A 27,864-nucleotide genomic window follows, 5' to 3' on the forward strand; every position below is an offset into this window, starting at 1 on the left:
CTTTTCCCTATTTCTCCTACCAAGTACAACTAAAACCCCTGGACATTATATATAAAACAAACATAAGAAGACTCTGAAAGGTAGAAAGAAGTCAGATCAGCTAGGTAACTCAGGACCTGAAGAACCACACGGTTGTGGTTTCCTAGGTTCTCTTGTAGCCTCATATATCCTAGACTTAAAGCTGAAGAAGCTGGCAACCTAGACAACACCAAGAAGCATAGACAAAAGGCTTTTTACTCTATACAGAGAACCAAGAAAAGGACAACCAAGCAAGAAAGAAAACTTTCAGACATTACCCACTTTATTCCAGCCAAACGCCATAGAAAAAACTGTGGCTTCACCCCACTCATGTCAGCAAAGGTCAAGCTGGGAGCCCACACTTCCACTTTCACCAGGAAAATGAGGCACAACTCCCCTGCTGCGGGTAGTGTCAGAGGCCAGTGGGGAGGAGGGACTTTCATCCCTGCCAGGCAGTACCAGACATGGGGAGTCTGGACTTCCACCCCCACCTAGCAGTAAGGAGATACCCTTCTCTTTACTGGGGTAGTTTCAGAGGAGGCCTAGTGGAGAGTCAGGACTTTTACCGCTGCCCTGCTCATGATATCATGGAGGCCAAGTAGAGAGCAGTAACAAGGCATCCTTCACCATCACAGTCAGAGCAGTCCAAGCAGAGACCTAGTGGGGTGTAGGAACTCCCACCATGACCAGCAGTAATGAGAAGCCCCTCTTTCCTTGGGTGTCCATGGATGCTGAGTGGGGAACCTGGACTTCTACCCCAATCTGGGGTAGACAGCACCCCCCTCCACATACCTTGCCAGAGTGGTATCACAAGAAGCCAGCTAAATAGAAGGTTAAAACAAGACCTAGAGTTTCATAACATAATACCCCAAATATTCAGATTTCAATATAAAATTACTCATCATACCAAGAACCAGGAACCTCAACTTGAATGAGAAAAGGCAACAATTAGATGACAAAATCATGATGACAGAATTATTTAACAAATATTTGAAATCAGACATCATAAAAATAATTCAATGAGCAATTATGAACACATTTGAAACAAATGAAAAAATAGAAAGTCTCAGAACTAGAAAGTCTCAGCAAAGAAATAGAAGATATAAGAAAGAACCAAATGGAAATTTTACAATTGAAAAATACAATAACCAGAATTTTAAAACTCAATGGATAGAATCTACAGCAGAATGGAGGGGACTGAGAGAAGAATCAGTGAGCCTGAAGACAGAAGAATAGAAATTACCCAGTCTGAAAAACAGAGAGAAAATAGACTGGGGAAAAAGGAAAAAAAACAAAAAACACTGCCTCTGGGAACTGTGGGGCTATAATAAAAGATCTAATGCTTTTGTTATGGATCCTGGAAGGAAAGGAGAATAGGCAGGACAGAAAAAGTACATGAAGAAATAATGGCTACAACCTTCCCAAAAGACATAAACATACAGATTCAAGAAGGTGAGTGAGCTCCAAACAGGATAAACCTAAAGAAAACCATACCAAAAAACATCATAGTCAAATTTCTGAAAACTAAAGACAAATAAAAAAACCTTGAAAGCAACAAGAGAGAAACACTACATTACAGAAAGGGAAAAACAATTCAAATGACAGCTGACTTCTCATCAGAAATTACAGAGATCAGAAGGAAGTGGCATAACATTTTTCATATGCTGAAAGAAAAGAACTGTCAACCCAGAGTCCTATACCCAGTGAAAATATTCTTCAGGAATGAAGAGGAAATCAAGACGTTCACAGATGAAGAAAAATCAAGAGAAACTGCCACTAGCAGAACTACTCTAAAAGAATGGCTAAAGGAAATTCTCTATACACATAGGAAATGATAAAAGGAGGCATACTGGAACATCAGGAAGGAAGGACAGAAAGAGTAAAAATCTGGATAAATACATTTTTCTTCTCCTTTTGAGTTTCCTAAGTTCTGTATGATGGCTGAAGCAAAAATATAGTACTGTCTGGGGCTTCCCTGGTGGAGCAGTGGTTGAGAGTCCGCCTGCCGATGCAGGGGACACAGGTTCGTGCCCCGGTCCAGGAAGATCCCACATGCCGCGGAGCGGCTGGGCCCGTGAGCCATGGCTGCTGAGCCTGCGCAGCTGGAGCCTGTGCTCTGAAAAAGGAAAGGAAAAAAAAGAGAAAGGCCCGCGAACCAAAAAAAAAAAAAAAAAAAAAAAAAAAAATATATATATACATATAGTACTGTTTGATGTGGTTCTAAATGTGTGTAGAGAAAAATTTTAAGACAAACTGTATTATAAATTGGGGAGGGTAAAGGGACATAAAGGGAGGTAAGGTTTCTACATTTCATTCTAACTGGTAAAATGTGTGTGTGTGTGTGTGTGTGTGTGTAAAAAGTAATGCCTAGAGCAACCACTGTAAAGCTATAAAAAGAAGCACACTCAAAAACATTACAGAAGAATCAAAATGGAATTATTAGAAAGTGTTCATATAACCCACAGGAAGGCAGAAAACAGAAAATAGACACAAATAACAGAGAACAAATAGCAAATCAAAAATGAAAAAATAGTAAACTGGGACTTCCCTGGTGGTCCAGTGGTTAAGAATCCACTTTCCAATGCAGAGGATGCAGGTGCGATCCCTGGTTGGGGAACTAAGATCCCATGCGCTGTGGGGCTATTGAGCCCGCAAGCTCTAGAGTCCACACACCACAAGTAGAGAGAAGCCCACACGCCGCAACGAAAGATCCCACATGCTGCAACAACGATCCCGCATGCCGCAACTAAGACCCGATGCAGCCAAATAAATAAATAGTTTTAAAATAGCAAACTTAAGTTCTAATATACCAATAATTACATTAATGGTAATTTGGCCAAACACAGCAATCAAAAGACAGAGATTGGCAGAGTGGCTTAAAAAACAAGACCTAACTAGATGCCGTTTACAAAAACTCATTTCAAATATAATAATATAAGCAGGTTGAAGGCAAAAATGGATGAAAAAGACATATCATGCAAATATTAATAAAAATAAAGCAAGAGAATCTATATTAATATCTGATAAAGTAGACTTCAGAAATAAGAAAACTAAAAGAAAGAAAAAGAGAGGGACATTATATAATGATAAAAGGGTCAATTCACCAAGAAGACATAGCAATCCTAAATGTGTATGCACCAAACAACGGAGCTGTAAAGTATTTGGAGTAAAAACTGAATAACTGAAAGGAGAAATAGACAAATCCACAATTACAGTTGGAGACTTCAACAACCCTCTCAAAAATTGATAGAACAACTAGAGAGAAAATCAGCTATATCAGTTGATACTGAAAAACCGTTTGAAGAAATGTGACACTCATTTATGATAAAACCTTAGAAAAACAGAAATAGAGAGAAACTTCTTCAATTTGACAAAAACCAAACAGCTAACATTGTATTAATGATGAAAACTGAAAGCCTTCCTGATAAGATTGGAAACAAGATAGAGATGTTCACATTCATTAGTTTTATTCAACATATTGCTGGAAGTTCTAGCTAGTGCAATTAGACAAAAAAGGAAGTAAAAGGCATACAGATTGGAAAAGATGAAAGAATCTGAAATCGCATGATTTTCAGATGATATGATTGTCTATGTAGAAAATCCCAAGAAACATTAAAAAAAAAAGAGCCTAGAACAAATAACCAAGTTCAGAAAGGTCACAGGATGCAAGATAAATAATTGTATTTCTGTATATTAGCCATGAACACATAGACACTGAAATTTAAAATACAATACCATTTATAATTGCTCAGAAAAATGAAATACTTAGGTGTACATCAACAAAACATGTATAGGTCTTGTCTGCTGAAAACTATAATATGCTGGTGAAAGAAATAAAAGAATATCTAAATAAATGTAGGACACACTGTGTCCATGGATTGGAGGATTCTACATAGGAAAAGATGTCAATTCTCCCTAAATTTATATACAGATTTAAAACAATTCGTATCAAAATTCCAGCAAGATTTTTTGTAGCTACAGACAAGATTATTCTAACATTATATGTAAAGGCAAAGGAACTAGATAGCTAAACAATTTTGAAAAAGAATAAAGTGGAATCAGTCTATCCAGTTTCAAAACTGTATTATACAGCTACAGCAGTCAAGATTGTATGATGTTAGTGGATAGACACATAGATAAGTGGAATAGAATTAGAGAACCCAGAAGCAGAAACTCACAATGCCTAAGTCATTTTTGTCAAAGGTGCAAAAGCAATTCAATGGAAGAAAACAGCCTTTTCAAGAAATGATGCTAAAACAATTGAATATCTATAGGCAAAAAAAGAGAATCCTATCTAAGTTTCATACCGCATACAAAAATTAACTCAAAATAGATCATGGGCTTAAATGCAAAACTATGAAACATAGGAGAAAATATTCAAGATTTAAGGTTGAGCAACTAATTCTTAGATTTAACATCAAAAGTATGATCCATAAAAGGAAAAATTGATACCTCATCAAAATTAAATTTTTTTTTTGCTCTGAGAAAACCTTGTTAAGAGGATGAAAAGACAAGCTATAGACTGGGAAAAATACTTGCAAGTCACAGAGCCGACAAAGGACAAGTATCTAGACTTTATAAAGAACTCTCAAAATTTAACATTAAAAAACAAATCCAATTAGAAAATAGGCAAAAGATATTAAAAACGATAACACCAAATGCTAGTGAGGATACAGAGATGGATCATATCCTAGAGAGGCTACAGTATATGGATCACTCATACACTGCTGGTGGGAAAGTAAAATGATATAGTCACTCTGGAAAACAGTTTGGCAATTTCTTAAAAAAAACAACAAAACACAACTAACTGAAATTAAATATGCAAGTACCAGGTTACCCAAAATTGCACTCCTGGGGATTTATCCCAGAGAAATGAATAATTATGTTCACATAAAAGCTTGAATATTTACAGCAGCTTTATTCATAATAGCCAGAACTGGAAATAACCCAGGTATCCTTCAATGGATGAATGGGTAAAAAAAAAACTGTGGTATATCCATACCATGTAATACTACTCAGCAATGAAAAGTATCCAACTACTGATACTCATAATAACCTAGATGAATCTCCAGAGAATTATGTTAAGTGAAAAAAGTCAACCCTAAAATGTTACTTATTGTATGGATACATTTATATAACATCATTGAAATGAAAAACTTTTAGAAATGGAGAATAGACTAGTTAGAATAGAATGGCGCCAGGGGTTAAGGAGGGGGTGAAGTGGGAAGGAAGTGGGGGTGGCTATAAAAGGGCAACATGAGGAATCCTTGTGGTGATGGAAATGTTCTGTATCTTGACTGTATCCATGTCAATATCCAGGTTATGATACTGTACTACAGTTTTACAAGAGGTTACCATTGGGGAAAACCAGTAAATGATACATGGGATCTCTGTTATTTTTTATAACTGCATGTGAATCTACAATTATATCAAAAATTAAAAGTTTACTTTAAAAAATGAAAAATCTACAAACTGGTCATGTAAGTTTAATATCTATGAAGGTGCTTGATTTGTCACAATTAGAGGGTTGAATTACTTTATAAAGAGTAAATTTAGCCAGACCTAATATAATTTCCTCCTATAGTTGCATAGTGGCCATGTAGTCATAGGAGAAGAGAAGTAGCCTTCATTATGTTTCCATAGTTTAAAGTTTAAACGGTCCTCCTCTTAGGTGGGTAAATGAGATGTACCTGTAAACCCATATTTAGAGCAGGGCAGTCAGTGAGTCTCCTTTGGCTTGGAGGGAATGATGAGCAGGGCTCTCCAGGGGATAATCCTGGGCTAATGCCATTTTACATCTTTACTAATGGTCTGGATAAATGAACTGCATTCACATAAATTAGTTAATTAAGGAGAATTAGCAATACTTTAGAATGTAGTAATTTAATTTAAAGTGATCTTAATATATTAGGATGAAATTCATTAAAATAAATGCTCTCCAAAAAGAACAGGCTTTATCCTTTCAAAAGGTATAAGAGAAAATGTGACTTAGAAACCAAAGGCAAACTGAACAGATTTTTAAAAGTAATACATATAACTATGTATTACTTTATTATTAATTTTATATGATGATAATAATAATAATAATGTAAAAGTTGCATGGGCAAAAGTAGACTACCAGCCAAAAATAACATGGAACTGAGAACACGCCCTGCAGTCAGTATACCTACACCTTATGGACTAGAGAACCCACCATGACTCTCAAATTTCTTCTCCCCTCTAATGTAGCTCTTAATCTTTATTTACCGAGTTCTGACTGAAACTCACCCCCTGTTATTTTTATATCATTCTATAACTTTGTAATTGTCACCAGTCTTCAACTAGTAGGAGGTACCTAGGCAGCATGATTATTCCGTTCCTTTTCTAGTAACCCAGATACATAGCAGTCTTAACCTGTACAGAGATTCAAGAAAGAGACTATAATAGTAGAAGCCATGGGTTCTCGTCCTGGATCTTCCACCTATTATTTATGCAACGTTTGACAAGGCAAATCTCTCAGAGTCTCAGTCTCTTCATTTGTAAAGTGGCCTTGCCCTACTCATAAGATTTCTGGGATCTTAAGAAGTAAAATGTGAAGGCATTTTGATAACCTACAAGGACAAGGTACAATTAAAACTAAAGCCTAGTAGAACAGAAGAGTGGCTAGTGATAGAACTGTTTTCAGAGAGGAAAGGGAAAAAATGTTAATTAATTCAACAAATATTTACCAAATATCACTTATATGCCAAGCACTGTTCTATGCACTAAGGACTCAATGGTGACCAAGACAGCCAGGTCCATGCTCTCATAGAAAACACAGAGGAGGAATATGAGGACAAACAATAAACAAGTAAACAAGATAATTACAGATCATGATAAGTCACCTCTAAACAAGGTGACATGCTAGAGCAGGATGTAGGATTTTCCCTAACGTGGCAGTTACTGGTTGTCTTTCTGAAAAGGTAGGAAGGAGTTAGCCACATGGAAAGCCAGCAGAGGAGCATTCTGGACAAGGGAACTTTTCAGTACAAAGTTCCTAAAGAGGGAAAGTGCTTGAAGGGTTAGAGGATCTGAAAGACTGTATGATAAACAAGACATTGTACATCAATGGTACAATGATGAAATTGGAGAGGCAGGCAGAGGCCAAGTTGCAGAGAGCATTAGAGGTCATGGTAAAGGTTTGGATTTTAAGTGAAATAAGAAGCCATTCAGAGGTTTTTTTGTTCTTTGTTTTGTAACATCTTTATTGGAGTATAATTGCTTTACAATGGTGTGTTAGTTTCTGCTTTATAAAAAAGTGAATCAGCTATACATGTACATATATCCCCATATCTCCTCCCTCTTGCATCTCCCTCCCACCCTCCCTAACCCACCCCTCTAGGTGGTCACAAAGTACTGAGCTGATCTCCCTGCGTTATGCGGCTGCTTCTTACTTGCAATCTATTTTACATTTGCTGGTATATAAAAGTGCATGCCACTCTCTCACTTTGTCCCAGCTTACACTTCTCCCTCCCCATGTCCTCAAGTCCAGCCTCAATGTCTGAGTCTTTATTCCTATTCTGTCCCTAGGTTCTTCATAAACATTTTTTTTCTTTAGATTTCTTATATATGTGTTAGCAATACAGTATTTGTTTTTCTCTTTCTGACTTACTTCACTCTGTGTGACAGACTCTAGGTCCATCCAGCTCACTACAAATAACTCAATTTCATTTCTTTTTATGGCTGAGTAACATTCCATTGGATATATGTGCCACATCTTCTTTATCCATTCATATGTCGATGGACACCTAGGTTGCTTCCATGTCCTGGTTATTGTAAATAGAGCTGCAGTGAACATTGGGGTACATGACTCTTTCTGAATTATGGTTTTCTCAGGGTATATGCCCAGTAGTGGGATTGCTGGGTCATATGGTAGTCCTATTTTTAGTTTGTTAAGGAACCTCCATACTGTTCTCCAAAGTAGCTGTATCAATTTACATTCCCACCAACAGTGCAAGAGGGTTCCATTTTTTCCACACCCTCTCCAGCATTTACTGTTTGTAGATTTTTTGATGATGGCCATTCTGACTGGTGTGAGGTGATACCTCATTGTAGTTTTGATTTGCATTTCTCTAATAATTAGTGATATTGAGCATTCTTTCATGTGTTTGTTGGCAATCTGTATATCTATTGTCTATTTAGGTCTTCTGCCCATTTTTGGATTGGGTTGTTTTTTTGATATTGAGCTACATGAGCTGCTTGGAAATTTTGTAGATTAATTCTTTGTCAGTTGCTTCATTTGCAAATATTTTCTCCCATTCTGAGAGTTGTCTTTTCGTCTTGCTTACGGTTTCCTTTGTCGTGCAAAAGCTTTAAGTTTCATTAGGTCTCATTTGTTTATTTTTGTTTTTATTTCCATTTCTCTATGAGGTGGGTCAAAAAGGATCTTGCTGTGATTTATGTTATAGACTGTTCTGCCTATGTTTTCCTCTAAGAGTTTTATAGTGTCAGGCCTTACATTTAGGTCTTTAACCCATTTGAGTTTATTTTTTTGTGTGGTGTTAGGGAGTGTTCTAAATTCATTCTTTTACATGTAGCTGTCCGGTTTTCCCAGCACCACTTATTGAAGAGGCCGTCTTTTCTCCATTGTATATTCTTGTCTCCTTTATCAAAAATAAGGTGACCATATGTTTATATCCTGTTCCACTGATCTATATTTCTGTTTTTATTTCTGTTTTTGTGCCAGTACCATACTGTCTTGGTTACTGTAGCTTTGGAGTATAGCCTGAAGCCAGGGAGCCTGATTCCTCCAGCTCCGTTTTTCTTTCTCAAGATTGCTTTGGCTATTCGGGGTCTTTTGTGTTTACATACAAATTGTGAAATTTTTTGTTCTAGTTCTGTGATAAATGCCATTGGTAGTTTCATAGGGATTGCATTGAATCTGTAGATTGCTTTGGGTAGTAGCGTCATTTTCACAATGTTGATTCTTCCAATCCAAGAACATGGTATATCTCTCCATCTGTTTGTATCATCTTTAATTTCTTTCATCAGTGTCTTATAGTTTTCTGCATACAGGTCTTTTGTCTCCTTAAGTAGGTTTATTCCTAGATATTTTATTCTTTTTGTTGCAATGGTAAATGGGAGTGTTTCCTTAATGTCTCTTTCAGATTTTTCATCATTAGTGTATAGGAATGCAACAGATTTCTATGCATTAATTTTGTACCCTGCTACTTTACCAAATTCATTGAATAGCTCTAGTAGTTTTCTGGTAGCATCTTTAGGATTCTCTATGTATAGTATCATGTCATCTGCCAACAGTGACAGCTTTAATTCTTCTTTTCCGATTTGGACTCCTTTTATTTCTTTTTCTTCTCCAATTGCTGTGGCTAAAACTTCCCAACTTATTGAATAATAGTGGTGAGAGTGGGCAACCTTGTCTTGTTCCTGATCTTAGTGGAAATGGTTTCAGTTTTTCACCATTGAGAATGATGTTGGCTGTAGGTTTGTCATATATGGCTTTATTATGTTAAGGTAAGTTCCTTCTATGCCTACTTTCTGGAGGGGTTTTATGATAAATCACTGTTGAATTTTGTTGAAAGCTTTTTCTGCGTCTATTGAGATGATCATATGATTTTTATGCTTCAATTTGTTGATATGGTGTATCACATTGATTGTTTTGTGTATATTGAAGAATCCTTGCATTCCTGGGATAAACCCCACTTGATTGTGGTATATGATCCTTTTAATGTGCTGTTGGATTCTGTTTGCTAGTATTTTGTTCAGGATTTTCGCATCTCTGTCCATCAGTGATATTGGCCTGTAATTTTCTTTCTTTGTGAAATCTTTGTCTGATTTTGGTATCAGGGTGATGGTGGCCTCGTAGAATGAGTTTGGGAGTGTTCCTCCCTCTGCTATATTTTGGAAGAGTTTGAGAAGGATAGGTGTTAGCTCTTCTATAACTTTGATAAAATTCACCTGTGAAGCCATCTGATCCTGGGTTTCTGTTTGTTGGAAGATTTTAACCACAGTCTGAATTTCAGTGCTTGTTATTGGTCTGTTTATATTTTCTATTTCTTCCTGATTCAGTCTCGGAAGGTTGCGCTTCTCTAAGAATTTGTCCATTTCTTCTAGGTTGTCCATTTTATTGGCATATCGTTGCTTTTAGTAATCTCTCATGATCCTTTGTATTTCTGCAGTGTCAGTATTTACTCTCCTTTTTCATTTCTAATTCTATTGATTGAAGTCTTCTCCCTTTTTTTCTTGATAAGTCTGGCTAATGGTTTATCAATTTTGTTTATCTTCTCAAAGAACCAGCTTTTAGTTTTATTGATGTTTGCTATCATTTGCTTCATTTCTTTTTCATTTGTTTCTGCTCTGTCTTTATGATTTCTTTCCTTCTGCTAACTTTGGGGATTTTTGTTCTTCTTTCTCTAATTGCTTTAGGTGTAAGGTTAGGTTGTTTATTTGAGATGTTTCTTGTTTCTTGGGGTAGGACTGTATTGCTATAAACTTCCCTCTTAGAACTGCTTTTGCTGCATCCCATAGGTTTTGGGTCATCATGCCTTCATTATCATTTGTTTGTATGTATTTCTTGATTTCCTCTTTGATTTCTTCAGCGATCTCTTAGTTATTAAGTAGTGTATTGTTTAGCCTGCATGTGTTTGTATTTTTTACAGATTTTTTTTCCTGTAATTGATATCTAGTCTCATAGCATTGTGGTCAGAAATGATACTTGATATGATTTTAATTTTCTTAAATTTACCAAGGCTTGATTTGTGACCCAAGGTATGACCTATCGTGGAGAATGTTCCATGAGAACTTGAGAAGAAAGTGTATTCTGTTGTTTTTGTTTTGTTTTTTAAAATAAATTTATTTATTTATTTTTGGCTGTGTTGGGTCTTCATTGCTGTGCACGACTTCCTCTCATTGCGGTGATCGGGGGCCACTCTTTGTTGTGGTGCATGGGCTTCTCATTGAGGTGACTTCTCTTATTGCGGTGGCTTCTGTTGTTGAGGAGCATGGGCTCTAGGCTCGCAGGCTTCAGTTGCTGTGGCTCGAAGGCTCTAGAGCGCAGGCTCAGTAGTTGTGGCGCACAGGCTTAGTTGCTCCGCAGCATATGGGATCTTCCCAGACCAGGGCTTGAACCCGTGTCTCCTGCAACAGCAGGCATATTCTTAACCACTGCGTCACCAGGGAAGCCCTTTCTGTTGTTTTTGGATGGAATGTCCTATAAATATCAGTTAAGTCCATCTTGTTTAATCTGTCATTTAAAGCTTGCGTTTCCTTATTTATTTTCATTTTGGATGATCTGTCCATTGGTGAAAATGGGGTGTTAAAGTCCCCTACTATGATTGTGTTACTGTCAATTTCCCCTTTTATGGCTGTTAGCATTTGCCTTATGTACTGAGGTTCTCCTATGTTGGGTGCATAAATATTTACAATTGTTATATCTTCTTCTTGGATTGAGCTCTTGATCATTATGTAGTGGCCTTCTTTGTCTCTTGTAATAGTTTTTATTTTAAAGTCTATTTTGTCTGATATGAGAATTGCTACTCCAGCTCTCTTTTAATTTGCATTTGCATGGAATATCTTTTTCCAACCCCTCACTTTCAGTCTGTACGAGTCCCTAGGTCTGAAGTGTGTCTTTTGTAGACAGCATATATACGGGTCTTTTTTGGTATCCATTCAGCCAGTCTATGTCTTTTGGTTGGAGCATTTAATCCATTTACATTTAAGGTAATTATCGATATGTGTGCTCCTATTCCCATTTTCTTAATTGTTTTGGGTTTGTTATTATAGGTCTTTTCCTTCTCTTGTGTTTCCTGCCTTGAGAAGTTCCTTTAGCATTTCTTGTAGAGCTGGTTTGGTAGTGCTGAATTTTCTTAGCTTTTGCTTGTCTGTAAAGATTTTAATTTCTCTTTCAAATCTGCATGAGATCCTGGCTGGGTAGAATAATCTTTCTTGTAGGTTTTTCCCTTTCACCACTTTAAATATGTCCTGCCACTCCCTGCTGGCTTAGAGTTTCTGTTGAAAGATCAGCTGTTAACCTTATGGGGGTTCCCTTGTATGTTTTATGTTGCTTTTCCCTTGCTGCTTTTAAAATTTTTTCTTTGTATTTAATTTTTGGTAGTTTGATTAATATGTGTCTTGGCGTGTTTCTCCTTGGATTTATCCTATATGGGACTCTCTATGCTTCCTGGATTTGATTAACTATTTCCTTTCCCATATTAGGGAAGTTTTCAACTATAATCTCTTCAAATATTTTCTCAGTTCCTTTCTTTTTCTCTTCCTCTTCTGGGACCCCTATAATTCGAATGTTGGTGCATTTAATGCTGCCCAAGAGGTCCCTGAGACTGTCCTCAATTCTTTTCATTCTTTTTTCTTTATTCTGCTCTGCAGTAGTTATTTCCACTATTTTATCTTCCAGGTCACTTTTCCGTTCTTCACCTCAGTTATTCTGCTATTGATTCCTTCTAGAGAATTTTTAATTTCATTTATTGTGTTGTTCATCATTGTTTGTTTGCTCTTTAGTTCTTCTAGGTCTTTTAAAATGTTCCTTGTATTTTCTCAATTCTATTTACAAGATTTTGGATCAGCTTTACTGTCATTACTCTGAATTCTTTTTCAGGTAGACTGCCTATTTCCTCTTCATTTGTTAGGTCTGGTGGGTTTTTATCTTGCTCCTTCATCTGCTGTGTGTTTTTCTGTCTTCTCATTTTGCTTAGCTTACTGTGTTTGGGGTCTCCTTTTCGCAGGCTGCAGGTTTGTAGTTCCTGTTGTTTTTGGGTCTGTCACCAGTGGCTACAGTTGGTTCAGTGTGTTGTGTAGGCTTCCTGATGGAGGGGACTATTGCCTGTGTTCTGGTGGATGAGGCTGGATCTTGTGTTTCTGGTGGGCAGGTCCCTGTCTGGTGGTGTGTTTTGGGGTGTCTGTGACCTTATTATGATTTTAGGTAGGCTCTCTGCTAATGGGTGCCATGTGTTCCTGTCTTGCTAGTTGTTTGGCATAGGGTGTCCAGCACTGTGACTTGCTGGTGGTTGAGTGGAGGTGGGTCTTAGTGTTGAGATGGAGATCTCTGGAAGAGCTTTCACCGTTTGGTATTACGCGGAGCTGGGAGGTCTCTGGTGGACAAACATCCTGTACTCGGCTCTCCCACCTCAGAGGCACAGGCCTGACACTCACTTGGAGCCCAAGGACCCTGTCAGCCACACAGCTCAGAAGAAAAGGGAAAAAGAAAGAAAGAAAAAATAAAATAAAATAAAGTTATTAAAATAAAAAATAATTATTAAAAATTAAAGAGTAATACAAAAAAGAAAAAAAAAAAGAGAGAAGAGAGCAACCAAACTAAAAAACAAATCCACCAAAGACATAAAGTGCTAAGAACTATACTAAAAAAAACCACAAAAGGACAAAACCAGACAGACAGAACCCTAGGACAAATGGTAAAAGCAAAGCTATACAGACAAAATCACACAAAGAAGCATACACCTACACACTCACAAAAAGAGAAGGAAAAAAAAATCTATACCTATCTATCTATCTATCTATATGTCGTTGTTGCCAAAGTCCACCACCTCAGTTTTGGGATGATTCGTTGTCTATTCAGGTATTCCACAGATGCAAGGTACATCAAGTTGACTGGAGATTTAATCCGCTGCTCCTGAGGCTGCTGGGAGAGATTTCCCTTTCTCTTCTTGTTCAAACAGCTCCTGAGCTTCACCTTTGGATTTGGCCCCGTCTCTGCGTGTAGGTCACCTGAGGGCATGTGTTCTTTGCTCAGAGAGGACGGGGTTAAAGGAGCAGCTGATTAGGGGGCTCTGGCTCACGCAGGCCAGGGGGAGGGAAGGGTACGGAGTGCGGGGCGAGCCTGCAGCGGCAGAGGCTGGCGTGACGTTGCACCAGCCTGAGGCGTGCCGTGAGTTCTCCCGGGGAAGTTGTCCCTGGATCCCGGGACCCTGGCAGTGGCGGGCTGCACAGGCTCCCAGGAGGGGCAGCGTAGACAGTGACCTGTGCTCGCACACAGGCTTCTTGATGGCTGCAGCAGCAGCCTTAGTGTTTCATGCCCATCTCTGCTGTCGGCACTGATGGCCGCGGCTCGCACCCGTCTCTGGAGCTCGTTTAGGCGGTGTTCTGAATCCCCTCTCCTTGCACACCCCGAAACAATGGTCTCTTGCCTCTTGGGCAGGTCCAGACTTTTTCCCGGACTCCCTCCTGGCTAGCTGTGGTGCACTAGCCCCCTTCAGGCTGTGTTCACGCCGCCAACCCCAGTCCTCTCCCTGGGGTCTGACCTCCAAAGCCTGAGCCTCAGCTCCCAGCCTCCACCCGTCCCGGAGGGTGAGCAGACAAGCCTCTCAGGCTGGTGAGTGCTGCTCGGCACCGATCCTCTGTGTGGGAGTCTCTCCGCTTTGCCCTCTGCACCCCTGTTGCTGCGCTTTCCTCCGTGGCTCCAAAGCTTCCCCCCTGCTACGCCCCCACCTCGTCTCTGCCAGTGAAGGGGTTTCCTAGTGTGTGGAAACTTTTCCTCCTTCACAGCTCCCTCCCAGAGGTGCAGGTCCCGTCCCTATTCTTTTGTCTCTGTTTTTTCTTTCTTCTTTTGCCCTACCCAGGTATATGGGGAGCTTCTTGCCTTTGGGGAAGTCTGAGGTCTTCTGCCAGCATTCAGTAGGTGTTCTGTAGGAGTTGTTCCACATGTAGATGTACTTCTGATATATTTGTGGGGAGGAAGGTGATCTCCACGTCTTACTCTTCTGCCATCTTGAAGGTCTCCCATTGAGAGGTTTTTAAGAGAGGGAGTAATATTATTCAATTTGCATTCTTCAAAGACCACTTTGGCTGTTCTATAGAGAATGGACTGGGAAAGAGGTATAGAAGCAGGGAAGCCAGTTAGGAAGATATTGTGATAGTCCCAGTGAGTGATACCAGTGTCATGGAGTAGGGTAGTGGCAGTGGAGATATAGATAGAAATAGACAGATTAAATATTTTATATTTTCATGGTAGAACTGACAGGAGTTGTTTATGGGTTAGAAGTGGGTAGGAACCAATGATGACTCCTAGTTTTGGCTTAATCAACTGTGTGAATGGAGGACCTATTCACTAAATGGATTGGGCTGGGGAAGGAATACTTTCTTTAGAGGAAGAGCAAAAATACGTTTGTGAAATGGATATAAACTCACTGTCGAATTGAACTGGAAATGGAAATCAACTTGAACATTCATCAAACAATTCTTGATAAAGATAGTAAGGATGCAATGAGATGGTAAATGAGAGCATATTAGAAAAAATAAAGCTCATTAAGGCATTAACATCAAGGGGAAGCTGCCAGCTGTTCTGGCCCAAGCTTCCTAATACAGCAAACCCAGGCCGAGTTCAGCTAAGCTCTGTAAGTTTGGGGCTGCCACTGGAAGTCCAACTCTGGCTTCAGCCTCAAGTACATAATGGGAATAGTGGGAATTCCATTCATTCAAAACTTTTTGAATATCTACTATGTGTCAGGTATTATTCTATACACTGGAGACAGTCCAGAACAAGACAGACTGGGGTTTCATTCTCCCTCCCATCTCACCTCCATGTTATGCATATACTGAGACTAAAGTCCTGAGCAATTTTTTAACTGCATAAGGCTCTTTTTCACAACAACTGACTTAGAAACCAAGTGTTCCAGCACCTTCTGGCCGTTGGGATATTTGTGACTATACCCTTTCCAAAGCAGATAAAGTAGTAACTTCTCCTGACTCAGGACCTCACCCAGTCCTGCCAATAACTTGCTAAGTGAATGACTGTGAGTGAAAGAGTCATTTTTGTTCTCTTGGTCTGAGACCTCTTCTGTGGAAAGAGAAGACTTAGTTAAATAAAGTGGTTCTCAAACTTATCTCAGCTGTGGACCCTTTCTCGAAGTAAAATCTTACATAGAGCTCCACATATGAAAGAGCTAAGAGTGGATCTTCGGCTGAAATGGGAGCAGAAGGCTCACAGTCCCACTCATCAGGCTCCCCTCATCTCCCAAGGTAGTTTCTGAGCCCCTCTCCCCAGAGAGCTCAAAGTTTAGAAGGTAGAAGTTTGAAAACCACTAGTTCAGATGATCTCCTGCAGGTCCCCCCTGTTCTAAGATTCCATAGCTCTATAACAAAAGCACTATAAACAGCAGAAAAACAAGACATAGTCCATTACCTTAAGGAGCTTAAAATCTAGTAGAGGAGATGTATTACAAGAATCAAGCAATTTGGCTTATTGAGCAGCTTCTATGTGCACGGGACCATGCTAGGTGTGCTGTGACACTTCCTACTTCTCTTCAGTTGAAGATTCTGGCTCATAGCATTCTGGCATCTTCTTCACCCCAAGTCCTGCCATTATCCTGGAAGATTCCAAGGTCCATATAGATCACCCACCAATGCCTTGACATCTCACTTCCTCAGTCTCCTTATCTCCAGTTACCTTGTCATCTCTCCCACTTTGCCAATTACTTGCATAACCACACTAAGGGTTGTATCATCAATAACTGCTTCTCTTCTGAAATACTAGAATTAGACATTTGGATTCCAGCTTTTCCTTTTTACATAATTTGTTCTCAGTGCAATCATAAATACCTTAAATTCCTTGTCCAGCTCCCTTTACTTGCTTCTTTATCCAATGCAGAGTCTACAGAGTTCATTATTTTAATCACTGTCCAAATAAAATATTCAATTCTCTTGCCCCATTGTCCTTCCACTCCATTTTTGTGGCAGAACCTCAACCCTGGATAAATTCAACTGTCTTCTCATGTCTATACTAAATGTTGCTAAACATAAATTCAGGGTCTCTGGCCTTGACTGGACCCTCCACAGTCAGCTTTCCTTTCCACTCCTGCTCTCCCCAGTCAGATTTCTTTTCCTTTCTCCACAGTGATTATTTCAAACTTTTTCACTCTCTTGCAAACTCTGATATTTCTATTCCTCTCCGACTTTCAGCAGATGACTTTGCTTCCTGCTTCACAGAGGACACAAAAACCATTGAACAAGTCCTTTGGTTTCCTGTCAAGTTAAAAACCCATTTGGATCTCTGTCCATCCTCCCTTTCTTCCTCCCGATACAATGGACAAAGTGGCCTACCTCCTGACTAAGGCTAGCTGTTTTCTGATTTTCTGAGTCCTAGACCTGCCCATTTGGGGACTCTTTCCCACCAGTATTTAAACATACACAAATTTCCTCTTAGCTTGGCTCCATAATCTTTTCTCCTCTTCACAAACAAACTTTTTGGAAAGCGTTATCTACACTCACCATTTTCACATCCTCATCTCTCACGCCCTCCTCAATTCACTCCCATTCACCATCCCATGGGATGGGATCTAGGAAACAATCTGTTTTCTGCCCTTCATTGGAACTACTCTTCTTAAAGACTCCAACCACCTTCTTGTTGCTAAATTCAGCAGTCACTTTTTATCCATTATTTTGTTTGATTCATTGGCAGTACCTGACACTCTTGACTACTTCTTTCTTCTTGAAATACTCTTTAGCCTGGCATCTGTAACACACACTCTCCTGACTTTTCTCCTATTTCCCTGGCTGTTTTGTCCCAGTTTCCTGTTGGGAGCACTCCTTTTGTCCACATAGAGAGGTTTACCTTAGGTTTCTGTCTTTGAGTGTTTTTATCAACCAACATACGGGAACATCTTATCCATCTTACCATCTACTTATTGATGATTCTCAAATTTATCTCCAGCCCAGGCCTCCAAACCCATAAATCCAACTGTTTGTTGAACATCCACACATGGCTGTTCCAAAGACACTCCGAAGTCACTGTCTCAAAAGCTGAACTCCTCTCTCTGGTTTGACACCATCAAACCAGAAAATTAAGTCTTCCTTAACCTGTTCTCATACTCAAACCTCTGCCTATACTTCCTCACTTCCTATACTCATTAAACCCTGAGTCCTGTTCTCTGTCTCCTCTCAATTCCATCCACTTGTCTCCATCCTCACAAACACCATTACAATAACAGCCTCCTAACTGGTCTTGCTACCTTCATTCTGGTACCAACCATCTACTTTCCACGCAGCAGGCAGAGTGATTTTCCTAAAGCACAAATCTGTTTGTGTCTCTCCCATGTTACTAAACCCTGAAGGAGTTTCTTATTGTCCAAACTCCCTAGTGCAGACATTCATGTTCCTTCATGGTCAGGTCCCTGACTACCTCCTCATTCTCATCATCTCCTTCCTCATTTCCTCTCTTCACACTCTAGGCTATAGCAGCATTGAGGTCACTTTTAGCTCCTCAAACAAATCAACTTTTTCTTGCACATGTCTATCTCCCCTGAAAACTATTCTCCCATCTTTTTCCTTGGCCCTTAAATTCTCATACTTTAGGACTCAATTTAATTTGTCACTTCCTTTAAGAATATTCTTTGGTTCATTAGCCTAGACCAGAACCCCTCCTTTGTGCTCCCATAGTATCCAATACTCCCTTGTTTAACTGTTTATCTTCCCCCATCAGGCAATATGGACCCTAAGGATAGGACCTGTGTCTTATTTTGTAGCTTCAGTATCTACCTACAGTACCTGGCACATGGTAGATATGCAATTTATTGCTGAATGTGATTGTGTAATGGATCTGTGATAAGGGGGGCTGGGAAGTAGGGCACAGAAGATAAGCAAGCAGGGAAACATTATGGGAAATGGACAGAGGAAAACATATGGCAGATATGTAGACTTCATTTCTCAGTCCCAGTGATGGGAAGCAGTTTGGACCAAGTCATGGAAACAGGTGGCAGCAAGGACTTCTTTACTTGAAGTCCAGTGTCTTCTTCATGGCAAGGTTCTCCACCTCCAAATGAATTCACAGCCTTGCTCCCTGGGGCAAGTATCTCTGCCAATTATCCCAAATCAGCTGAGTGGATTTTTGTCAGCTTTGATTATTAATGTCAAATTTTTCTCTGAAAAGTGTTCAGATTGGCCATTTCATCTCCAGTGACACTTACTTAGTCTAGACTACTATCTCTTCATTTGTGGCGAATATCCAGATTAACTGGTCTGTCTTTCCTCTCCAGTTCATCTCATGCAGAGTTACTGGACCATCTCCCTCAAAAGCCCTATAACACTATTCTTGTGCTCAAAACTAGACTTTCTCCCCCATACAACAAACCTATATGTTGTGACCTGGCTTCTTGGCTCTTTGCTCCTGTGACAACTGTTACACCTGTTCTCCACTATCTCTCCAGTATCTCTTCCCACTTCTGCAACTAGGTTTCATGACTGCGAATCTTGGACTTAGAGCTCACTCTAAACTTAAAACCAGTTTTTAAGAGGGCATAAAATTCAGGGGCCCAAAACTGGCAAAACAATCTCTTCTATTTTAGAACATTTACAAAGATAAAAATTTGGCTACACCTAGGCAATATTTTCTCAGTTCACTGAGAAGGTATCCTTTAATATGGTATATAAGTAAAAACTGACATCTATTGTTTCCATTGGATGATCTGTTTCTAGGTTTTTGCCCAGACAAAATTTGATTGCATCTATTAGTATTTGTGCCAAAACACAGTAATGCATTTGTCTAAGTCTCAAAAGTTTCTGTGTAAGATACTTTTGGTGGAAAAGTAGAAATACAAGAGTTAGAGGGCAAGATTAACAACAACAGCAGCAAAAAAGGAAGAAAGAAAGAAAAAGAAAGGAAGGAAGGAAGAAAATTCTCAAAACAATTATCAGACATAATGTTAAATAAAAATAGCAAAAAACAAACCTCTCTGCAAAGTATAGTCTTAATTATTTAAAAAATACATATATATGTATGTATACAGAAAAAAGACAGAAAGAAAAATAAGGACATTAACATCTCTCCCTGGGGGGAATTATGGGTTATAATCTCCTTATACTTTTCCATGCTTTCCAGATTTTCTAAAAAAGCATGTATTTATTTTTAAAAGCAGGAAAAATAGTTTAAAAATGTAATAACATACCAAAAAACAAACTTTCTGGGGAATTCTTAGAACAAAGTTTTCTATGCACATCATTTGGAAATAAATGTCAAATTTTTATAATAATCAAGCCAAATAAAATGTACCCCTCAAATAATTAAAGTGATATGGGATTTTCTCAATTTACCAGAGCTCCTCTCTCTCTTCCTTTGGGCTTTGAATCTCTACTTCCAAAATTGGTACTTTAAACACAAGATATTTACAGATATTTTCAGTTGTAATTAAATTAGCTGCAGTTTTTCTCTCTACAGTAAAATGATTTAATTGCTCAAATTCTTCTGAAAGCTTCAAGACCTGTAAAGTTAAGTGAAAAGACAAATATTCTATTTTGCATATTTTTATGCATGCCTGTGAAAAAAGTGTATTGATGCCATTAAATGCTTAAATAATTATTGGTTTAAATAATATAAATTGACATCCAAATTGAAGTCTTATTCCAATTTCACAATTTGCAGTTGTTACATAATCTAATACATTTTTACCATAGGCACAAGAGTGCGTAAGTCTATGGTTTTAAAAAAAGGGGATATTTTTGGTCTCTGGGATTGGCTTCCCAGAGTGCTGTTTAGGGTTTCGTTCTATCTTTTAACAAGCAAAAAGATGTAATACTCTATTAGAGCTTTTACATTATTATCACATATTTTTGTTCTCAAGTTTTGAGTGTACTTCATTGATTCATAAAAGCAATAATAAACTACTGCAAGAAAACATTAAAAAGAATATTAGTTATGCATTACAGAGAACGTATTTCTTCCAGTCTGCTCCTATTGGTTTGGAAACACTTGAACATATAAGGGCTCCCAGACTATCGTAGTGATTCTCAAACTTTAGTGAATAAGAGCGTCATCTGAGGAGTTAAAAGAATGCGGTCTCACATCGCCACCCCACTCCTGAGATTCAGATCAGTGGTCTGGGCTGGGAAATGGGAATCTGCATTTCAAATAAGTCTCCCAGGTAATTCTGATGCAAGTGGATGCTTTGAGAATCACTGCTCTGCTGTGTGGTTTGGCAAAACATTTGTTCAGGTTTTTGTTTTGTTTTGTTCTTTGACAAACAGATTCCTTTCCTCAAAGATTGCTCTTTATATCTTCATATAAAATGAAAGAATGCCTCCAGAAGGCAGTAGAAAGGGTGGATGGGGGACAGTTCCAAGAATGGAAGAGGAATCCCTCTCCAAGTATCGCACGAAGATAGACAAAAACCTGCCTGACTCCCATTCTGAGCCTCTCTGAAAATGCAAAGTTTTTATAGTTACTATGTTTGATTATAAGAACACAATGGATTTAATTCTAAAGATCAATTTAGGTTACTTAAAGGAATCCTTTTGGTCTCCTAGGCCTTTTCAACTTTCTGAAGAAAAATTACAGTGTGTGATATGGGTTATAATCCCATAAATCCATATAATCTTATAGGGACTATAACCTCTCCAGGGAGAAGATTGGTTTTACACTGGACCTTAGGAGATGGGAAGATACAGATAGGTGAAGAAGAGACTATAGCATATTTTAAGCATGATCAGTATGGTCAAAGGTATAGTGTGGAACTGAGTATGGAGTATTTGTGCAGAAGAGAGGAGGATGGTCTTACTGGAGTAGAGGCTACAAGATGAGGAGCAAGGAAATAAGATTGAGGGGGAGGGATCAGATTATGAAGGGACCTGAAAGACAAGAACTTCCTTAATGAGCTTGCATTATTTTTGTAAGCAGGATAACAGATTCCAAAATGCTACTTAATCACTGATTTTTATAGTCATTGTAAAAATTTAAACATTAAAAATAGTAAATGTTAGTTTCTTAAGAAGGAAAGAAAGCCAAACAGAATTTAGACTTGATGTTCTAGCAAACTGAGAACTGCTGAAGGTTTCTGAAGAGGAAGGTGACTTTGACACTAAGTGCTTTCTAGGTATTCTGGATTCTCACAGGACAAAGTTGGTGGATATCGTAGGTGGGCAGCTTTGCTCTTTATCATAGGACATTTCATGGCACAGATGCTGTGCAACAGGACAAACTCTGTTCCACAGGCTCCTCCCTACCAAAATTTTATCCTGGTTACATAGTTCAGTCTCATAATCAGCCACATTCAAGTACCATAAAGTATTCAGTTGACTGTTCCACTTTACGTGTGAGGCCCTAGAGTAAGGAGGACAGAGCTTAGGCTGAGAATCACCAGGCAACTTGGTAGTTGTTTAATATCCCGAGTCTGGTGTTCATTTCTGTAAACTGAGGAAGCTGGCCTACATGAACACACCCCTTTCCAGCCCAAATAAAACCACAGCCTATAAAACTGGGGCTTTAGTAAATACATAAAATACAATTTTTTAAGCCACTCTTAGCAAGACTACCTTTAAGTCTAAAGCACTCTATGTTCTAAAGAGAAACTGGAATACAACTAAAGAATCAAACCTTCAAAATTGAAACTTTTAATGAGTAAAATTTTGATGGAAACAGAATACATATAGTCTCAAAGTACCTCCCCACAAAATATTTATTAATTGCAAAGGGAACAGGAATAACTTTACAGTGGAGAAATCTGGCAGAGAGTACCATACCCAAAGTAAATAGAACAAAAGGATATCCTTTTGTCTTCTGATACAATGCACTGAGAAGGATATAACATCACTTATGTAGTATTCCTGCCAAAATTATGTAACCTAAATTATATTGTGAGGAAACATGAGAAAAATCCAAATTGAGGGACATTCTACAAAATAAATGATTTGTACTCTTCAAAAATAGCAAAGTCATGAACAACAAAGAATGAGGAACTGTTGCAGATTCAAGGAGCTTTCGAGATGTGACAATGAAATGCAATGTACAGTCCTGGATTGGACCTTGGACTAGGAAAAAAAAATGTCCCTTTGCTATACAGTGGGACAATTAGTAAAATTTGAATACAAGCTATAAATTAGATAATAGTACTATATTAATATTAATTTCCTGATTTTGAGACTTGTACTGTGATAAAAAGATGTCACTGTTTTTAGCAAACATACATGGAAACATTTAGGGGTAAAGGAGTATTATGTCTCTACTCTCTGAGGGTAGGAAAAGTGTGTGTGTGTGTGTGTGTGTGTGTGTGTGTGTGTGTGTGTGATGCAAGAGAGAGAGGCTGATAAAGCAAAGGTGGTACCGTGTTAACATTGGGAGGGGTAAAAGTATATGGAAAGTCTTTATACTATTTTGCAACTTTTCTGTAAGTCTGAAATTATTTCAAAATAAAAAGTCTTTTAAAAGAGAGGGAGAGGGGCTTCCCTGGTGGCGCAGTGGTTGAGAGTCCGCCTGCCAATGCAGGGGACATGGGTTCGTGCCCCGGTCTGGGAAGATCCCACATGCCGCAAAGCGGCTGGGCCCGTGGGCCATGGCCGCTGAGCCTGCGCGTCCAGAGCCTGCACGTCCAGAGCCTGTGCTCCGCAATGGGAGAGGCCACAGCAGTGAGAGGCTCGCATACCGCAAAAAAAAAAAAAAAAAAAAGAAAGGGAGAGAAAACCAGATTACCAGGACAGTGATCTGGATCTCTGGTTTTATACTATATTCTTCTCACTTCATTTCATTCTCTATGTTAAGTTTTCTGATGATATATTGAAAGACAAGATCCTTCAGCTGTACATTGTGATGAAAACTCATCTTGCTGACAAGGTCCCAAAAACAAAGCTTAGATGTAGGATGTGCCCTACATATCTATCCTCCCAGGCAGCGAACCCTATTTGCTGGACCTTTCCCTCCTTAGGTCACAGACTATTTGATCTATGTCCCAATCCCTCAGCAACTTACTCCCTGACTTCAGGGTAACAACTTCATATAGGATAAATTTGGCCTTGATTTAGTCCTCCACTTCATATGTGGTATTAAAATATAACTCAATATATTTTAACTGTTGTGTTCAAGCCTTTAGTCCTTCCTACCATTTTAATCAACATCAAGAGAGTGATCGAGGAAGGGAATTTTTCAGCCAGGAGTTGATGATAACCTAATAGGTAGGACTCTAGAAATTACGCTACTGGCAGTCTCTCTATTTAGTGTTGGACTAACCCTCATCTGGTAGTGCCGTTTTATACTTGGGGAATGAATTGGGGTTGGGACATTTAAACATTTTCTGAATTCTAAGTATAAGCCTAATTTTCAGTATAATTGGGAAAGATGCTTTGATTCTAAGCCTTTAAAGTTGGAGACATTTTAGTAAACCTCTGTTTTTGCATTTTTTACTGTGGTAAAATATAAAAAAACATAACATTTACCATCTTAACCCTTTTTTTTTTTTTTTTTTTGCAGTACGTGGGCCTCTCACTGTTGTGGCCTCTCCTGTTGCGGAGCACAGGCTCCAGACATGCAGGCTCAGCGGCCATGGTCACGGGCCCAGCCGCTCCGTGGCATGTGGGATCTTCCCGGACTGGGGCACGAACCCGCGTCCCCCAGGCAGACTCCCAACCACTGCGCCACCAGGGAAGCCCATCTTAGCCATTTTTAAGTGTGCGGTTCAGTGGTATTAGATACATCCACATTGTTGTGCATCCATCACCACCATCCACTCCCATAACTTTTTTCATTTTGTAAAACAAACTCTATACCTATTAAATAACTCCCCAATTTTTCCCTCCACATAGCTCCTGGCAACCAGCATTCTACTTTCTGTCTCTATGATTTTGACTACTCTAAGTATCTCATATAAGTGGAATCAAATAGTATTTGTCTTTTTGTGACTGGCTTATTTCACTTAGCATAATGTACTCAAGGTTCATCCATGCTGTAGCATATTGCAGAAATACCTTTTTTTTTTAAAAGGCTGAATAATATTCCATTGCATGTATATACCACATTTTGCTTCATCATTCATTCATTGATGGACGCTTGGGTTGCTTCCACATTTTAGCTATTGTGAATAAAGCTGCTATGAATATGTGTGTACAAATATCTGTTCAAGTCTCTGCTTTCAATTCTTTTGCATATATACCCAGAAGTAGAATTGCTGGCTTATATGATGGTTCTATTTTTGAGTTCACCTTTTACATTATAATATGTGCTTTAAAAACTAAGCCATTGGTTGGCTTATTTAAAGTAAAAAATTTATAGATTAATCCTAAGAGGGAAGCACTGGCTGAAGTCTGAATAGTTATTCTGAAATACAGCTTGATTTATAAGGCAATTTATTCTATAATAATAAAAGAAGCTCCAATTTCCAAGTTATCTTTTACTGAAATTAGTTTCCTTTTATCTTATCCTCATAAAAGATATGTCATACATCAAACATTTAAACACGTAATAATTTAGTCTCACCTTTGTTTCTAATTCAGAATTCTCTCTTTGTAGCAGGTCATACGCTATTAAAAAATGGTCTCTGTCTTCTTCTGCCCCTGGAAGACTTTGAATTTCATTATAAAGGCATATAAGTTCTGACTGTGATTTTTGCAATTCCTGATTAAGAAATGACAATATTTAGTAGAATAAAATAAGACTTTCAATAGAAAAGGTATACTATTGCTAAAAAGGAATCTTTGAAATGATTCTGACAAATTTTTTGCTTTAAATATTTCAACCTGTCCTCTGGCAGACAGATTCCTTTCTTTAGTAAAGCAAAGATTCCTTAAATCAATTAATTAAACTAAGCATTCTTTTTCTAAATTTGCCTTTCTCTTTTAATGCCCTCCCTACTCCAATTCTGAAAAAAAGTACCCAGAAATTAAACACAAGGAAACTCAAAGAGCCAAGGCAAGCCAGCCCAAGAGTAGCAGGCTCCCTCCTGCAGTGGCCAAAGTCTGGGCACTGGGGTCTCCACACAGAGCCTGATAGTAAAAGCTGGTGAAGCATAAGATAGTTCTAGAAGGTAGCAGCAACCGGCCCAGAGGGGCTTTCTGCACAGGGGCAACCCTAACAGGGTCAGGCTGGGTAAGAAGTGTTGTTTGTTGGTCTTGTCAAAGAGCTCCTTCCCATAGACAACCAGGAACTGGGCTCCAAGTGCCCTGTAGGAGACCAAGCCTAAGGCCCTGGCTCTGGACAAGGCACCCAGTGGAAAAGGCAGTGGAAAGCAGCCCCTGGACCGGCCATGGTTATGGATGGTCACATGCCATAAGCATTCTTAATTTCTATCATTTATAGGTTCAAAGACTGGGTTTCTAGTTATCCCTACTTTACGCAAGGCTTGTATAGAGGTAAATCTTCAGCAACTCCTGCATTAGTTATATTACCTGTTTTAAAATGTATCTTTTTAAAGTTACTTTTTATAGGACAGGTGCTGTGTGGTTTACCTTTAATCTTGTGACAACCCCATAAGGTAGGGTTATTGAAACTGAGGCTCAGAGAACTAAAGTGATCTGCCTAAATTCATATAGCCAGGAAGTGGAAAAGTTGAGATTCAAACTGTCTGACTGACTTCAAACACTGTGTTCTTCACTACAAATTATGCTGTCTTACTTAATAATGCATATTTGGTGACTTAATCAACTAGTGTTTCCTCTAATCCTCTGATTTTTTTCCATATTCATGAGAGAAAACATTTTAGTTAGATGTAATTTTAATCAAATTTCTGCATTGATGACATGGAATATGCAGTGTTTGATTGGTGGATGAGGGGGCCTGAGAGTCAGGCCATGGTGCCCTATGAAGGAACAGGTGACATAAAATTTATTTAGGAGAGGAGCTACTTGGTATATTCCTAAAGGCTTGAGATCAGAGAGGGAGGAAAGTGTTGATGAGGAAGGTACTGGGCAAAAAGGAAAGAAGGTAGGGAGTGGCCACCCAAAACCATAGCAAGAGGGCAAGTAGTATCAATGTCCTACCTCATTTCATGGAAAATTCCTGTAAGTCATCAGCATGGGATATAGAGTATTGTGCTAGCTCTCACCCACCCTGCAAACTGATTGTCACCATCCTCTAAATTAGTGATCTAGACTTCCATGAACTCACTTCCAGGTCTCTCTTCCAAATATAGGCTGGTATGTCTCCTGATAGACTTTTCCAAGATGGTACGACCAGCAGTTAAAAGGAGAGACAAGTCCGGACCACTATGACCACCATAATAATCAAATCCCTTCTACTTAAAGGACTCTTTTTGGGTAGTGTTGGAACTCAGCCTGGAGAAACAAGTCACCCCATTGTTACTGGTATAAATAATATTCTATAGCTATAATTTATTTTAAAATAAAAATGAATAACATGAAATCCCTAAATTACAAATGCAAAAAGAGGAAAATAACATCTTGAATGGCAAAATACCTCACTTTCAACTTTCAAAGCCTTCTGCACAGTATTAAGATCAGATGTCAATTGCTTTTTCCTTTCTCTCTCTTCTGACAACTCACTTTCAAATAGTTCAATTTTTTCTTGGCTCATTTTCAATATCTGCAAAAAGTATTTTACATAATTAATTCTACATACAATAATCATATATACTATAAGTTCTGATAATACTTTTCTGCCTAAACAATTATAAAGTCATCTAGGGGAGAGACAAACCTGGGAAAAAATAGTTCATGGTACCATAGCTCATAAGATAGGTTTTCCTCTCTAAGCCTGTTTTCTCAACTGTAAAATGGAAATAATACTTGTCCTATGTACATTATAGCCACCAGAGTAGGAGTCAAATGTGATTTTGAAAGTATTTTGTAAGTTTTAAGCACCTACCAAATATAAGGAATTTTTATTTTATTCGGTAAGAATTTTATCTTACCAAATTGATGATAATAATAATAATTTCAAAAATAATGAGAGCAACGACTATTTTATTTATTTAGTGCTTACCATATGTCAGACATTGTAGTAAATGTTTTACATGTATTATCTAATTTTATTTCCCAGTACCCCTATGAGATTAGAACTATTATTGTATTCTTTTTTAGAGAGAACATAAGTGAGGCTCAGATAGATTAGGTAATTTGTGCAAGGTCACACAGTCAGGACTGGGATTCAAACCAAGGCTAATTGATAAGCCCTTGCTCTTATTTTTATTTTATTTA

At 38.5% G+C, this 27,864-nt stretch overlaps 1 protein-coding gene and 1 pseudogene across 1 annotated transcript in view; both read right to left on the reverse strand.

Annotated features, from left to right (window-relative positions):
• The window catches only part of LOC113621733 (coiled-coil domain-containing protein 30-like), an 86,315-nt gene extending 58,826 nt beyond the window's left edge, over positions 1-27,489 (reverse strand). The window contains exons 1-3 of the mRNA XM_027108900.1: positions 27,125-27,489; positions 25,190-25,327; positions 20,047-20,213 (exon numbers count right to left, since the gene is read on the reverse strand). Of these exons, the coding sequence (XP_026964701.1) occupies positions 20,047-20,213; positions 25,190-25,327; positions 27,125-27,295 (476 nt within the window). The 5' untranslated portion in view covers positions 27,296-27,489. The remainder of the gene's footprint in view (positions 1-20,046; positions 20,214-25,189; positions 25,328-27,124) is intronic.
• On the reverse strand, positions 25,536-25,957 carry LOC113621732 (transmembrane protein 256 pseudogene; annotated as a pseudogene).
• Positions 27,490-27,864: the final 375 nt, after the last annotated feature.

Source organism: Aethalodelphis obliquidens, unplaced genomic scaffold (genome assembly GCF_003676395.1).
Source record: "Aethalodelphis obliquidens isolate GAN/ISIS:26980383/991018 unplaced genomic scaffold, ASM367639v1 scaffold9, whole genome shotgun sequence".
In the NCBI taxonomy this organism is placed as follows: Eukaryota; Metazoa; Chordata; class Mammalia; order Artiodactyla; family Delphinidae; genus Aethalodelphis; species Aethalodelphis obliquidens.